Source organism: Schistocerca gregaria, chromosome 2, assembly GCF_023897955.1.
Source record: "Schistocerca gregaria isolate iqSchGreg1 chromosome 2, iqSchGreg1.2, whole genome shotgun sequence".
Lineage (NCBI taxonomy): Eukaryota > Metazoa > Arthropoda > Insecta > Orthoptera > Acrididae > Schistocerca > Schistocerca gregaria.
In genome coordinates, this window is record NC_064921.1 from 784,050,045 (window position 1) to 784,066,730 (window position 16,686).

At 39.0% G+C, this 16,686-nt stretch overlaps 1 protein-coding gene across 2 annotated transcripts in view; it reads right to left on the minus strand.

Annotated features, from left to right (window-relative positions):
• LOC126335042 (uncharacterized) overlaps window positions 1-15,615 on the minus strand; it is a 107,045-nt gene extending 91,430 nt beyond the window's left edge. The window contains exon 1 of one of the 2 annotated variants that reach the window (XM_049997911.1): window positions 15,271-15,615. In XM_049997911.1, the coding sequence (XP_049853868.1) occupies window positions 15,271-15,408 (138 nt within the window). In that variant the 5' untranslated portion in view covers window positions 15,409-15,615. The remainder of the gene's footprint in view (window positions 1-15,270) is intronic. The other variant, XM_049997912.1, reaches the window with a different exon arrangement.
• Between the last annotated feature and the right edge of the window lie 1,071 nt (window positions 15,616-16,686).

Below are 16,686 nucleotides of genomic sequence, written 5' to 3' on the forward strand. Positions count from 1 at the left end.
GATTATGGTCATATGCACAGTACAACAGTGGCAAGACGCAATCAATATATTCACAGTGCGATAACAATGGTTATATCACTGATGACAGTGCCACTAAAGCAGTTATTAACACCATTTTCCAAAGCTTGTTCGCCAAAGGGAATGAAGTAAATATTCCAGAATTCAAATATAGAACAAGTGCCAACATGAATAATTCAGAAATAAGATATCCTTGATATGGCGAAGCAGCTTGAATCACTTAATAAGTCATACCCAAGAAAGGAATTAGGAATAATCTGATGAATTACAGACTCGTAACACTAAAGTTGACTCACAGTAGGGTTTTGGAACATATTCTGTGTTTGAACATAATTAATTACCTAAAAGAAAATGATTTATTGACTAAGAATCACCGATTCAGGAAAAACTGTTCATATTAAACATAACTAGATCTCTATTCTCATGAAATAGTGAGTACTATTAACAAGGGTTGTCAAATTGATTCCATATTCTTAGATTTCCAGAACAACTTTCGACACATTTCCTCCCACGTCTCCTAATCGAATTGTGTGCCTATTTAGCATCATCTCAGTTATGTGTCTGCAATTGTGAGTTCCTGTAAAGTAGGTTCACAGTATCTGATACAAAGTTATCGAGTAAAACAGAAGTAACATCTAGAGTTCCCCAAGGAAGTATTACAGGCCCTCTGCTGTTCCCGATCTACATAAATGGCATAGGAGACAATCTGAGCACCCCTCTTAGATTGTTTGCAGATGATGCTGTCATTTACCATCTTATAAAGTCAACAGATGATAAAAATCAACTGCAAAATGATTTAGACAAGATATCTGTGGTGCAAAAAGTGGCAATTGCCTCCAAATAATGAAAAGTGTGAAGTTATCCACATGAGTACTAAAAGAAATCCACTAAATTTCAGTTACACGATAAATCACACAACTCTAAAGGCTGTAACTTCAACTACATACTTAGGAATTACAATTACGAATAACTCCAATTGGAACTATCAGATAGATAGTACTGTGGATAAAGCAAACCAAATACTGTGATTTATTGGTAGAACACTTAGAAAATGCAACAGATCGACTAAAGAGACAGTGTACACCACACTTGTCCGCCCTCTTCTGGAGTATAGCTGTGTGGCGTGGGATTAGGATGGGAGTCATTAAAACAAAAGCGATTTTTACTGTGGAAGAATCTTCTCGTGAAATTTCAATCACCAACTTTCTCTTCTAAATGTGAAAATATTCTGTTGGCTCCCACCTACAAAGCGAGAAATGATCATCATGATAAAATAAGTGAAATCAGAGCTCACACAAAGATTTAAGTGCTTGTTTCTCCTGCATGCTGTTAGAGTGTGGGATCACAGAGAAATAGCTCGAAGGTGGCTCGATGAACCCACCGCTACACACTTAATTGTTAATTGCAGAGTAATGAGGTAGATGTATAAAATGTAACAGGCATTGGCTTTATGTCTATCTTGGCTATGATAATGGGTCCACTATGTTGTTCATAGTGTCTTACTCACATTCCTGTTTTCTTATTCATTATTAGATGTAGTCCAGCATTAGTCTTTATAGTGTTTTCCTGGCAGATTAAAGACGTGTATTTGATTAGTGCAATCAACTTATGATCTGCAGCTTTTACAAGACATGGTTTAACAAACAATGCCATCCAAACCCACTTCCTAAGATACATAGACATCTACACACACCTCATACGACAGATAAGAAAAGGAGCTATTCGACTACTGAACCTATGAAATAAGAATGAAAGTGTAAAAATCAAACAATGGAAACTGCAGGTAGGAATATCAACAATGCAGGAAAAGATACATTTCTACCTACCATAAAGAAGACCTTTTATAGACACAATTAAAATACACTCACACAAAGCTTTTGGCAGCACCTAACTTATCAAATACGGCGGGGGGGGGGGGGGGGGGGGGGGATATATATGATGTGCCCTTGTTGAAGAAAAAATTCTATCTCAAGAGAGTTTCAAGGTTATATGTCAAGACATGAACTGTGCTCAAATGACTCAGCTTAAAGCCTACTAAATGCAAGATCTATATTTCAAGTCCCATTTTAAACCTTAATTTTTATCACTTTATGTAGGTTGCATAAAAAATAAGTTTTAACTTTTTCATTGTTTCAAAAATGTCAAGTAGGAAAACAAAAACAAAATATGTCATGGAAAGGAAGCTTAGGGTTCAGTGTTAGATCCGCACTAATAGAGATAGTGCTCAAACCTGAATTGAGAAAGGGTAGAGAACAAAATCAGCAATGTCCCAGTCAAAGGAACCATCCCATAACTTGTCTTAATTGATTTAGTGAAAGACAAACCTGTATGGGGTCTAAATTTCATGTTATTGTGGTCTTCAGTCCAAAAACTGCTTTGATGCAGCTGTCCATGTTAATCTATCCTGTGCAAGCCTCATAATCTCCAAATAACTACTGCAACCAACATCCTTCTGAATCTGCTTACTGTATTCGTCTTAGGTCTCCCCCAACAATTATTAGCCCCTCCCCCCTCCAATATCAAATTGATGATTCCTAATCCCTTCTTTTAATCACGGTGTGCCAGAAATTTCTTTTCTCCCCAGTCTGAATCAGTGCCTCTTCATTAGCTATTCAATCAACTCATCAATCTTCAGCACTTTTCTATAGCATCATCTTTCAAGAGTTTTTATTCTTTTCTTGTCTGAACTGCTTATCAAAAAACATATTACTTCCTTACATTCCAAAAATTATCTTCAGAAAAGATTTAACACTTAAATTTATATTAGACATTCACAAATTCTCTCTTCTTTTAGAAATTTTTTTCTTGCTATTGCCAGCATTCTATATCCAGTCTACTTCAGCCACAGTCAGTTATTTTGCTGCCTAAATAGCTCTTTTCCTAATCTCTAATCTAATTCCATTATCATAAACTGATTTAGTTCAATTACATTCCATTACCATTGTTTCATTTTTGTTTATTTTTATTTTATAATCTCTTTTTCAAATCATCATCAATTCCGCTCAACTGCTCTTCTTTAATTCCCTTTCTAAGTGTCTCCTTGACTTGCTTTACTGCCAGCTCAATACACAGACAATAACTTTCGGGGTAAGCTACAGCACAATCTCAAGTGCTTCTTGGCTACTACTTCACATTCATTTCCTTCAACTCTTGTAACAGCAGTCTGATTTCTATACCAGATGCAAATAACCTTTTATTTCATGCATTTTATCCCTGCTACCTTCAAAATTTGGAAACATGTAGCTCAGTCAACACTGTCAAAAGCTTTCCGTAAATCTATGAATGCTATAAACGTATGTTTGTCTTTCTTTAACTTACCTTCCAAGATAAGTCGTATGGTTAGTATTGCCTCGCATGTTCTTACAGTTGTCTGGAACCCAAACTGACCATCACCAGGGTCAACTTCTGCTATTTTTTTTCCATTTTTATGTACATAAACTGTCGTCATCTTGCAACCATGATTTAAACAGATGGTTTGGTAGTACTCATACCTGTCAGCACCTGCCTTCTTGGAAATTGGATTTATTACACTCTTTCTATGCCAACTAGCTCTGCAGATGATGAAGAAATTGATGAAATGTATGATGAGATAAAAGAAATTATTCAGGTAGTGAAGGGAGATGAAAATTTAATAGTCATGGGTGACTGGAATTCGAGAGTAGGAAAAACGAGAGAAGGAAACATAGTATGTGAATATGCATTGGGAGAAAGAAATGAAAGAGGAAGCCGTCTGGTAGAATTATGCACAGAGCATAGCTTAATCATAGCTAACACATGGCTCAAGAATCATGATAGAAGGTTGTACACATGGAAGAATCCTGGAGATACTAGAAGATATCAGATAGATTATATAATGGTAAGACATGAGATTTAGGAACCAGGTTTTAAATTGTAAGACATTTCCAGGGGCAGATGTGGACTTTGACCACAATCTATTGGTTATGAACTGTAGATTAAAACTGAAGAAATTGCAAAAAGGTGGGAATTTAAGGAGATGGGACCTGGATAAACTGAAAGAATCAGAGGTTGTACAGAGTTTCAGGGAGAGCATAAGGGAACGATTGACAGGAATGGGGGAAAGAAATACAGTAGAAGAAGAATGGGTAGCTCTGAGGGATGAAGTAGTGCAGGCAGCAGAGAATCAAGTAGGTAAAAAGACGAGGGCTGGTAGAAATCCTTGGGTAACAGAAGAAATGTTGAATTTAACTGATGAAAGGAGAAAATATAAAAAATACAGTAAAAGATGCAGGCAAAAAGGAATACAAACGTCTCAAAAATGAGATTGACAGGAAGTGCAAAATGGCTAAGCAGTGATGGCTAGAGGAAAGCTGTAAGGATGTAGAGGCTTATCTCACTAGGGGCAAGATAGATACTGCCTATAGGGGGAAAAAAAAAAAAAAAAACCTTTGGAGAAAGGAGAGCCACTTGTGTGAATATCAAGAGCTCGGACGGAAACCCAGTCCTAAGCAAAGAAGGGAAAGCAGAAAGGTGGAAGGAGTATATAGAAGGTCTATACAAGGGCGATGTACTTGAGGACAATATTATGGAAATGGAAAAAGAGGTATATGAAGATGAAATGGGGGATATGATACTGCGTGAAGAGTTTGACAGAGCACTGAAAGACCTGTGTCAAAAGAAGGCCCTGGGAGTAGACAACATTCCATTAGAACTACTGACGACCTTGGGAGAGCCAGTCCTGACAAAACTCTACCAACTGGTGAGCAAGATGTATGAGGAAGGCGAAATACCCTCATAAGAGGGTATTTCAAGAAGAATATAGTAATACCAATCCCAAAGTAAGCAGGTGTTGACAGATGTGAAAATTACCGAACTATCAGTTTAATAAGTAACAGCTGCAAAATACTAACGCAAATTCTTTACAGACGAATGGAAGAACTGGTAGAATACGTCCTCGAGGAAGATCAGTTTGGATTCCGTAGAAATGTTGGAACACGTGAGGCAATACTGACCCTACGACTTATCTTAGAAAATAGATTAAGGAAAGGTAAACCTACATTTCTAGCAAATGTAGACTTAGAGAAAGCTTTTGACAATGTTGACTGGAATGTTCTCTTTCAAATTCTAAAGGTGGCAGGGGTAAGATACAGGGAGCGAAAGGCTATTTACAATTTGTACAGAAACCAGATGGCAGTTATAAGAGTCGAGCTACATGAAAGGGAAGCAGTGGTTGGGAAGGCAGTAAGACAGGGTTGTAGCCTCTCCCCGATGTTATTCAATCTGCATATTGAGCAAGCAGTAAAGGAAACAAAATAAAAATTCGGAATAGGTACTAAAATCCATGGAGAAGAAATAAAAACTTTTAGGTTCGCCAATGACATTGTAATTCTGTCAGAGACAGCATAGGACTTGGAAGAGCAGTTGAATGGAATGGACAGTGTCTTGAAAGGAGTGTGTAAGATGAACATCAACAAAAGCAAAACGAGGATAATGGAATGTAGTTGAATTAAGTCGGGTGATGCTGAGGGATTTGGATTAGGAAATGAGACACTTAAAGAAGTAAAGGAGTTTTGGTATTTGGGGAGCGAAATCCTATCCACTGCAGATCTTCATGCATTTCGCTACAATTTTCTAATGCTGCAACTTCTCTGTATGCTGCAGCATCATCTGCGAAAAGCCGCATGGAACTTCCGTCACTATCTACTAGGTCATTTATATATATTGTGAAAAGCAATCGTCCCATAACACTCCCCTGAGGCACACCAGAGGTTACTCTAACGTCTGTAGATGTCTCTCCATTAATAACAACATGCTGTGTTCTGTTTGCTAAACACTTTTCAATCCAGCCAAACAGCTGGTTTGATATTCCGTAGGCTCTTACTTTGTTTATCAGGCGACAGTGCGGAACTGTATCGAACGCGTTCCAGAAGTCAAGAAAAATAGCATCTACCTGGGAGCCTGTATCTAATATTTTCTGGGTCTCACACGATCGCTGTTTCTGGAAACCATGTTGATTCCTAAAGAGTAGATTCTGTGTTTCCAAAAACGTCATGATATTCGAGCAAAAAACATGTTCTAAAATTCTACAACAGATTGACGTCAGAGATATAGGTCTATAGTTTTGCGCACCTGCTCGACGACCCTTCTTGAAGACTGTGAGTACCTGTGCTCTTTTCCAATCATTTGGAACCTTCCGTTGCTCTAGAGACTTGCGGTGCATGGCTGTTAGAAGAGGGGCAAGTTCTTTCGCGTACTCTGTGTAGAATCGAATTGGTATCCCGTCAGGTCCAGTGGACTTTCCTCTGTTGAGTGATTCCAGTTGCTTTTCTATTTCTTGGACACTTATTTCGATGTCAGCCATTTTTTCGTTTGTGCTAGGATTTAGAGAAGGAACTGCAGTGCGGTCTTCCTATGTGAAACAGCTTTGGAAAAAGGTGTTTAGTATTTCAGCTTTATGCGTGTCATCCTCTGTTTCAATGCCATCATCATCCCGGAGTGCTGGATATGCTGTTTCGAGCCACTTACTGATTTAACATAAGACCAGAACTTCCTAGGAATTCACTGAACGCTTCACGCACAGCCCTCCTTATGCAAACTTTGACATCGTTTAGCTTCTGTTTGTCTGAGAGGTTTTGGCTGCGTTTAAACTTGGAGTGAAGCTCTCTTTGCTTTCACAGTAGTTTCCAAACTTTGTTGTTGTACCACGATGGGTTTTTCCCGTCCCTCACAGGTTTACTTGGCACGTACCTGTCTAAAACGCATTTTACGATTGCCTTGAACTTTTTCCATAAACACTCAACATTGTCAGTGTCGGAACAGAAATTTTCGTTTTGATCTGTTAGGTAGTCTGAAATCTGCCTTCTATTACTCTTGCTAAACGGATAAACCTTCCTCCCTTTTTTTATATTCCTATTAACTTCCATATTCAGGGCACAATCAGCAGCCGATTTTCCTGCAGGGGTACACTTCTGAGAATAGTTCATTCAACAATGTGTCAACCCTCCCTTTAGTGCAAATGTGCTTTTTACAGATGGAGCTTATTTTTAATGTGATCAGATTGTAAATTTTCATAATAAGCATATATAGGCTGTCAGGAATCCTCATGAAATTGTGCAATCATGTCATCAACAAAGATTTTCCATTGATGTTTGGTCAGCATTGTTGGCAACTGTTTGATAGGACCTCATGTTCTTCAATCCAGGCTCTATTAAGAAACTTACCATGCTTTCTTAGAGAGTACTCTACTTGTTCTGCTAGAATGTGTGCTTTTGCGAGTTTGACAAAACATGTACTTCATAAAGAATGGAGCTGCTCCTCATTTCAGTGCTAATGTTCATTGGCTTCTAAACAATAGACTTTGTTATGGATGGATAAGTAGAGGTGAACCAATTCCCTGGTCTCCATGCTCTCTGGCACTAAACCCACTAGACTTTTATTTGTGGGAGACTTGGCAGTCTCCTGTGTCCAGATGCCTGGTACAAGATTTATTGAGAAAGGCTGTGAAACAGCGAATCAGGGGTTCAACACGAGGGCAGGCTGATGTACATATCCTTGCCAACAGAGGGCATTTTGAAGATTTCATTTAGGACAGTGTTTCATACTATGCTGATACATTCTTTTCCTGTGCATTTCCCAGAATTAATGTGTTGAAGAGTTGTAGAAACTGAGCTCTAGCATGGAAATAAAGCATTTCTGGACCCAGGTGCATATAAAATATTTTCTTCCTCTACATGTGGGGAATGTTTCCTAAAAGTTCAGCCATATCATTTTGTTACAACCTGTACATTCCTTCCACCTTTTGCTTCTTTATTTAGTATTGGCTTGCCATCTCAGCTCCTAACATTCATACAGCTGCTTCTCTTTCCCCCAATGGTCTCTTCAATTGTCTGAGGGATGACACTGTTGTCAGTCAGGCCCAACTGTGTCCAGAATGGTGGTGATTGCTTGCTTACAAATGAGGCAGTCTCTAAATCTTGCACATCCTCCTCCCACATTTATTTTAGTCATGCTAACATACGTATGTGTCTACTCTTGCTTTCTGTTTATTATTTCCGTCTCAGAATTGACATAATTATAATATCATTCATTACTTTGTAAATAAAAAAACTGGGGATCAAAAATGGAGCAGGTGTACATGTCCACAATTATATTACAGACATTACTACAGTGTATAATTCTCTGATACATAAATAAGTAGACTACTCAGGTAAAAAAGTAAATAAAGACTGACTGACTAAACTATCCTGAATCTAACTTTGGTTTAGTAAGAAGTAAATTACATATAGCTTTATGAAGAAAATAAAATATCAAGCAGACAATTATATACAAAATTGTAGGTTTTGACAAAATTTATGAGTACCTTCATGAATATCTGTCATGGTGTGAAGTGCAGACACATATCTGTGATAACAGATTGTTATCCTAATATTTTTATTACAGTGTACTGTCACTTTTGTGACTTCTGACTTACAGAGTCTGTGCACAGCACATAGAACTGACAAGTTGCTCTGCAATTATAACTAATCTGAAGATGTTCAACATTTGGTCAAAACTGATAGTCCTTATTACAACAAATGTGCCTACAAATAATAGAATGTGTGAAACGATTTCACATTTGCCTCTACTGATACGCAGAATCCTGCTCATAAGTAAACAGATCACCTGTGCCCTCTGCTCCTCTGTCAGCAGTTAACCTGTGAACCAGCCACAGACCAGCAATCTTCTGATCTCCCAATACCATCCCGGCCCTGAAAAACTGAACCACACCCTTCATCAGGGCTTGGACTACTACTAGCTGTGACCTGAGGTGAGTGATATCCTACCCATATTTGTGAAAGCAGCCATGTTACATATCAGCTGTGCTGCATTCTATGTGGGCATGACAAGTCAGCAACTGTCTACTTACACGAACGGCCACAGTCAGACTGTGGCAAACTGCAAACTTCACCAAGCAATTGCCAAACATGCTGTGCATAAGAAAACAAATGACTTCAACAGTTGCTTCACTATGCAGGCAATTTGGATACTTTTTCCCAGCACAAGTTTCGCTGAACTACACAGGTGGGAATTGTCTCGCCAACATATTCTGCTTTCTCTCCCCCTAGCCGGAACCTCCGCTAACCTAATCCCACAGTTCCACTTTATCTGTTCCCTTCTCTCTTCTGCCCACACAACTACTTCCCCAGCCAGATCATGTACTACCTTCTCCCATTACTCTTCCTGAACCACACCCTTCATCAGGGCTTGGACTACTACTAGCTGTGACCTGAGGTGAGTGATATCCTACCCATATTTGTGAAAGCAGCCATGTTACATATCAGCTGTGCTGCATTCTATGTGGGCATGACAAGTCAGCAACTGTCTACTTACCAAACATGCTGTGCATAAGAAAACAAATGACTTCAACAGTTGCTTCACTATGCAGGCAATTTGGATACTTTTTCCCAGCACAAGTTTCGCTGAACTACACAGGTGGGAATTGTCTCGCCAACATATTCTGCTTTCTCTCCCCCTAGCCGGAACCTCCGCTAACCTGATCCCACAGTTCCACTTTATCTGTTCCCTTCTCTCTTCTGCCCACACAACTACTTCCCCAGCCAGATCATGTACTACCTTCTCCCATTACTCTTCCCCTCTCCCATCTGCATGTGAGCATATTGTCTCTCTCTCTTCCCCTCCCCCTTTTCCTCTCAACCACTCTCTCACCCTTTTTTCCGCCCCTCTCCCTTTCTCTCTACCCGACTTGTTTCCCCCCTTTATGTCCAGATGCTTAACTGCAGGTCTTACAAAGTCTTCACACACACTTAAATTTTTCAGTTCTTTATAAATGCGCTATAATAATCCATAGTTCATAGATTACTATCAAACATATAAAGAAATATATAGGAGGGTACAGGTTGCTGCAAGAAAGTCATTCGGTAACAAAATAATATAGAATGCAGAAAATAAAAGCAGAGTCATGAGGGATATCATAAGACAGGAAACTGGAAAAGGCAGGCACAATGCGCCACTGGTGACTGTTAACAAAGGTCTGAGCACATGGAATAGGTGGCACTAAGACTTCTTATTAATAGAATCTGGTACGCTATTCATCAGATATATGGGTGTCATCAGAGTGCCCCAGGGAATTGTGATACGGCTTCTCTTATTCTCTAAATACATACATGATTTGACTGCCAGGGTGGGCAATGATCTGCAACTGGTTGTTGATTTCACTGTTGTATGTAGGAAAATGTCATTATTGACTGGCTGTAGGAGGATACAGGATGACTTAAACAAGATTTCTATTTGGCTTGATGAACAGCAGCTTGCTCTAAAGGTAGAAAAATGCAAGTTAATGCAAATGAGCTGGAAAAACAAACCTGTAATGTTCAAATACAGTATCAGTGGTATGCTGCTTGATACAGTCATACTGATTAAACATTTAGGCCAAGACATAATACTGCAAAACAATATAGGATAAACTGTGCACATTAAGGCCAGTTGTAGGGAATGTGAATGGTTGGCATTGGTTTATTGGGAGAATTCTAGGAAAGTGTATCTCTTCAATAAAGAAGACTATGTACGGAACACTAATGCAATCCCTTCTTGATTACTGCTTGAGTGTTTATGATGCCCATAAGATCAGATTAAAGGAAGACATCGAACTAATTCAGAGACATGCTGCTAGATTTGTAACATGTAGGTTAGATCAACACTTTGGTGTTATAGAGATGCCTGGAGAGAAGATGAAGTTATTTTCGTGAAACACTATTGACAAAATTTCAAGAAGCGACATTAGTGAGTGACTGCAGAATGATTCTACTGCCAACAATGTATATTTCATGGAAGGATAATGAAGACAAGGCATTGGGGCACATACTGAGGTGTACAGACAGTTGTTTTTCACAGGTTCCATTTTCCTGTGGAAGAGGAAAGGGAATCGTTAAGTTGTGGTACAAGGTACCCTGTGCCATGCACCATATGGTGGCTTGCAATGTATGAGTTTACATGTAGAAAATTGGAAGTCGAATGGCTAAAGTGCACTTACAGTATCAGCACCTCTTGCATTTTGTGATGATGTTGGCATTTTGTTGAGATTGGTCAAAGCCAATTGAGTGACTGTTTAGGAGAGCCAATGACAATCACTGAATCTAACAATTTCTTTCAGAATAAGAAACAATGGACAAATGGAGTACTCTTCTTTTATATACTGAATCCCAGAATGACTTTTACTGACCTGTTTATTATGAATTTTATGGTTGGCTATGGATTTTCATATTTATTTGGAGACAAGCTGACAATTTTACTTTTAGTAAGGCCTGAGATGTAAATTAGGTTGGAATGTGATAATTAGTGTCTCACTTCGTGAAGCCAACAAATTCCAACACAAAAACACAATTGCAGTAACAGATTGATATGCAATGTAGCTCAATATACAGTATATACATTAGTCATTGCAAAGTACTGTAAGGAAAACAAGTTGACATGTTCCCACTGTGGAGGGTGTGACCATCTAAAAAAAGAACTGTAAAAATACCAAGCAAGCTCCAGTGTGCATTCCATGTTAGAAAGGCAATAAACCATGCAGCCAAAGAAGTATAGACTGTGAAACGTAGGGCCTGCCAAATGTTCTTGGAGTGAGATATTCAAAGAACCAAATATAGATTCTCAACCATTGGGCATGATGCCGGTGAGCATCACAGGAAACCACAGAGTAAATACAAACACAGGAAAATCATGTCGAAGAAGATGAAACATGTCCAGGGAGAAAACTGATAAATCCAAGCTCACTGATCAAACGGATTATAAAATCAGCTGTCATCTTTGTAAGAAATGGAAGCCTCCATCAAAGAGAATGATGGATGCAGAAAGTGTCAAAATATTCTGAACCAATGTGAAGGGTAGAATGAGAAGAGACATAGCAACCCAAACCGATAATGTGACTGACCATATAGACAAGGGCAATAACAAGATGGAATTAAGAAAGGTCAATAATAAGAATAATGGAGAGGTGCGGAGTTTCTAGAAGTGGCTAAGAAGAAAGGAAAACAAGGAATGGACAGCATGCCTACCTCTAGACAAGGAAGACTTAAAGAACATAGGTACTATCAAATTAAAAAAAAAAAAAAAAGTTGAAAGTGTAGTAAATGCATGGTGTCATAGCACGCAACATGTTGTAATAATGACATGTGATAGCATTCAACAGCTAACAGAGGAAGATTACAAAAATGTGTAGAATCACAGAATCTATAGATGGCAATGAGAATCATGAAAAGCATACAAACAATGATGGAGATGGCAGGAAAAATGGAAGGCGTTTATGGATGGGGCTGCAGCCAGTTCACAAAATGTGAAAATGCAGTGAGACTGACTTAATTAGAGGATATGCCTGTGTTAACCATAGCAATAAGGCACCTGGTTAGGCATGGTCATCCAAAAGGCTGCACCATAAATCTTCCTGCCATGGAGGAAACTGATCATATTCAGCTCACTGTCAACAAATTGCCTGCAAATGCGAAGGAACAGCACACACTGCTTGAAATCATATTTAAGAAGGGACAGAAGACATCTGATATTGAGCATCTGTACAGGCAATTACTGATGACACACAACCAAATTGTACATGATTACAGGTTACACTGCTCCATAACTATGTGCTCACTAGGTTTCCATAGCATTCAATTACAATCCAATCTCATCCCAACAGCAATGAAACAGAGGCAGATGATTAAAACTGGCTAGATAAATGTGATGTGCAGTGCATTGTGTTGCAAGTACTTGGGAAAGTGTTAGAGGTGTTTGACCTACAAATACTATGTACACAGCAGCCATACTCTAGAAACGGGGCATCACCTCACATGCCAATTACACTACAGATCATAACATCAGGTCAACTTCCAGTGGCTCAGATATTGGTGCCAGATAAAGATATAACAGTGACAACTCTGTGACGAGCATGTGTGACAATAGAAATAATGACTGCCTTAGGAAAATTTTATATAACTAATCACAGATAGGCACAACAACAAAAAAAAAAAAAACGTCACAAATAGAGCTTTGTGCCAGTAAGGCCTTCATCAACAATAGAGGACAGACAGATGGTTGGACACACACACACACACACACACACACACACACACACACGACTGCAGTCTCAGGCAACTGAAACCACACTGCGAGCAGCAGCACCAGTGCATGATGGAGTGGCGACTGGGTGGGGCAAAGGAGGAGGCTGGGGCGGGGAAGGGGAGGGATAGTATGGTGGGTAGTGAAGTGCTGCAGGTTAACGAAGGTTAGTCACTGTCCTGACCCATCCAGCCCCTTCCCTGTTCCCATTCCAGAACTACACAGCTATCATTCCACCATCACACATAGTCTTTTTACTTCTCTCCTTTTCTGCTCCATAGGTGGAGCATCACATGGTACACTGCTCCTTGACCTACCATCCATCTTCTTACAAGCATATCATTATATCTACGATTTTTTTTTTTTTTTTTTGAAATTGAGAGCACAAAACACTGATAAAAATTTTACACTGCAGAAAAGGGCATAACAATAATAACTAGACATCAAATGTTTTTTATTCCAGTCTTTGATCGCAGTATCACTTTAGGACATGGTGTACAAAAGATCTCAGGATGGTCATTATGGACTGCAACCGCCCATCGTCAAAAGAACTGATATTGTGATCAAACACTGGAATAAAAACTATATGACACTATTGGATCACTGTTTGTATATGCAAGTATGCCACAGCTGGTATAACTAGAAATATTGGTCAGGTGCATTGCAAACAACTGTATAAGAAACTGGGCACCCTTATTCTACATCTAAACATATAACAAGGAAAAACAAACAATATTCTCAAAACAGTATTTACTGTTGTCAAATAAACTCGTGTAACAAATTAAACAAAGAGACAAAAAAGAAATTACTAAACTAGACCTGTTTAAAACGGCAGCTAAAAAACTCCTCACTAGTAACACATATTTTACAGAGTTTACTTGGAGGACTCAGAGCACTGGTTTATAATGAGGGAAATGACTACAAAACCTTGCCACATTACAATTGTTAGATGCGACAAGGAAATCATGCCAAGCTCTGTAGTCTATTATAGTAATGTCTTGTCACTCTCCTGAGTTCAACATCCGACTCATCAGAGGGAGGATGCCGACTGGGTTTCTCAGGCTGCCCGAGGTAAGGCCCTGAAGATGTGCATGGGGAATAGCTGGATTTCTACAGGCCTGGAGTCAGTTTTACGAAAGGACTGGAGTTACTGCAATGGGTCAGATTTAGATTTTTCTAAATAATTTCATTTAAATTTGAGATGGTTCCTTCATCAAGACAATGGCAAACCACCTGTCCTATTCTCACAAATCCATAGTTATACATTCTATGTTTCTGTATAGTTTTGAGGTAGTGCTTTCATTGTGTTACTATGACAAATCCAGTACCATTGTAAGATCATAAGTGGGTGATAAATAAATTATCAAACTGATGATTCCTTAAAGCCTGATGGTGTGTCCAGTACTAAATCCTATAGGCCTAGCCACTATTCACAACGCTGATAGTCAGATATCAATCTTTTAAATACAAATTCCCCTTGGCCTCCCACTGGCTTAGCAAAGTGAAGACAAACTGTGATGACAATCACTCAAATGTGTAAAACACAACATCTTAGTGTTGCCATCACCTTATGGTTACTACTAAACAGCAGGTCATAATGAAATTTTGGACTTAAGCTTTATTCCTCTAGGCATTATTGAGAATTACAACAGTAAGTTTTAGTTTACCCTACAGCAATATATACTTTCTTTAAATATGAAGTGAGATGAGTGTGTGTTTTTTCCTACGTTAACAACCTGAAACACTCACAACACTGTGATCTCAAAGCTAATGGTAGAAATTCGTATCTCCGATCAAAAATCAATGATTTCAATAATCATAAATACCTAGTACTGAATAAACAAATATCAACAATTAATCTCCGTAATGTGCCTACATTATTGGCTCTAATACACAGAATGGCTGTAAATATGAAATATGACGAGTCATGTCTAAAAAGTTTAGTAGAGGAATTTGAGCGATTACTATAGATTTAATTAGTGTACATATGCTTGTCATCAAATACAAAGGGCACAGCATCTAAAAGCGACTAAGTTTTTATGGGGTACCATCTAAAATTTCACACTGTCGCTACGATATAGCAAATCTTTGTAAGAACACACAATAAAATACCGGCAACTATGACGGCAATTAAAAATAACAACAAAACAGAACACCATTTTTGAGGATACAACAGGGTTGTCTTACTTCAACAGGTAGGCAGCATTTCTTTATTTTAACGTCGATTCGCTCCTTATCTGCGCCAAATATCGGTATGAGGACGTCGGAAATATTAGCACACAACCGGCACACATTATTTGGGAATTTGTCGTTGACACACCACATAACGGCAGGCAATCATGACTTCCCTAACAGAATATCACTGGTATAATAACAAACTTCGCTTTGTGGCTTCTTCATCATTTCAGAATTTAATAACCAACTCCCACACTGTAATTTTCACTGTTATACAAACATCACAGGCCTACGCTTCTAATGCTCTTGTTTTGCTATTCGGTGTAAACAGAGAATCGATAAATCAGTTCGATAGTTAAACTGATCGATCAAGCTATCGACACTGTTGACAGCCAACATGAAATTGAATTGAATTTTCAATTTTATCTTAGCGAGATCTCAGAAGTCATCTGAATGTGTCGAACAGTTACGACACATGCATATGCAATAGATATCTACACAACACTCTCTAAAGTACTGGAGGGGACTAGGAAATGTCATTAAGGTCCTAGACCCGATGAAGGGAAACTTCTGATCTACACCTCCAAGCGGTAGAGAGTGGGCAACATCACTTCATATGATGGCTAACGTAGACAGGGACCGAAGGATGACCGGGATAAATCATCACCCCAGCATCTGCTGGACAGGGCACCCTCTTGCCCTGGAAATGAGAAATCATTTGCAAAGGCGGAAGAACCAGCTGATGGTCAACGGCATAGGATGTGGAAGGCAACGGGAAACCACCACATTAAAGAACTACGGTTATCCCAAGCATCAGCAGTAAACCATGTCAGTATCTTCTGTAAAATTTTCCGGAGATAAAATAGTCCCCCAATCGGATCTCCGGGTGGGGACTGCAAAAGATATAGACAACGTGAAGGAAATGAATCCCAATTTTAACATAGCCACTTGGAATGTGAGAACACAGCTTCAGTGTAGCAAGCTAGAAAATGTAAAACTTGAAATGGAGCGACTGGAAATCGATATCCTGGGCATATCGGAGATGAGATGGCCCCAACCAGGTGATTTCTGGTCTGGAGAATACAGAGTCAGTCACACCGGAACTGACCAAGATAGACCGGGAATGGGAGGAGTTGGAATAATTTTGAGGAAAAACTATGGCTCACGTGTCAAGGGATATGTGCAATATAGCTCTCGAATAATACTAGTCAAACTTGAAACTAAACCAAAGGACACTGTGATAATACAAATATACATGCCAACATCCAAAGAAGAAGATGCAGTCATTGACGAAATATACGAAGAAATAAGTGATGCGATGAGAAATGTTAAGGGAGATGAAAACCTGATTGCCATGGGGGACTGGAACGCGATTGTGGGTGAAGACCCGAAGGTAGGAATTGTTGGCAAATATGGACTTGGAAGAAG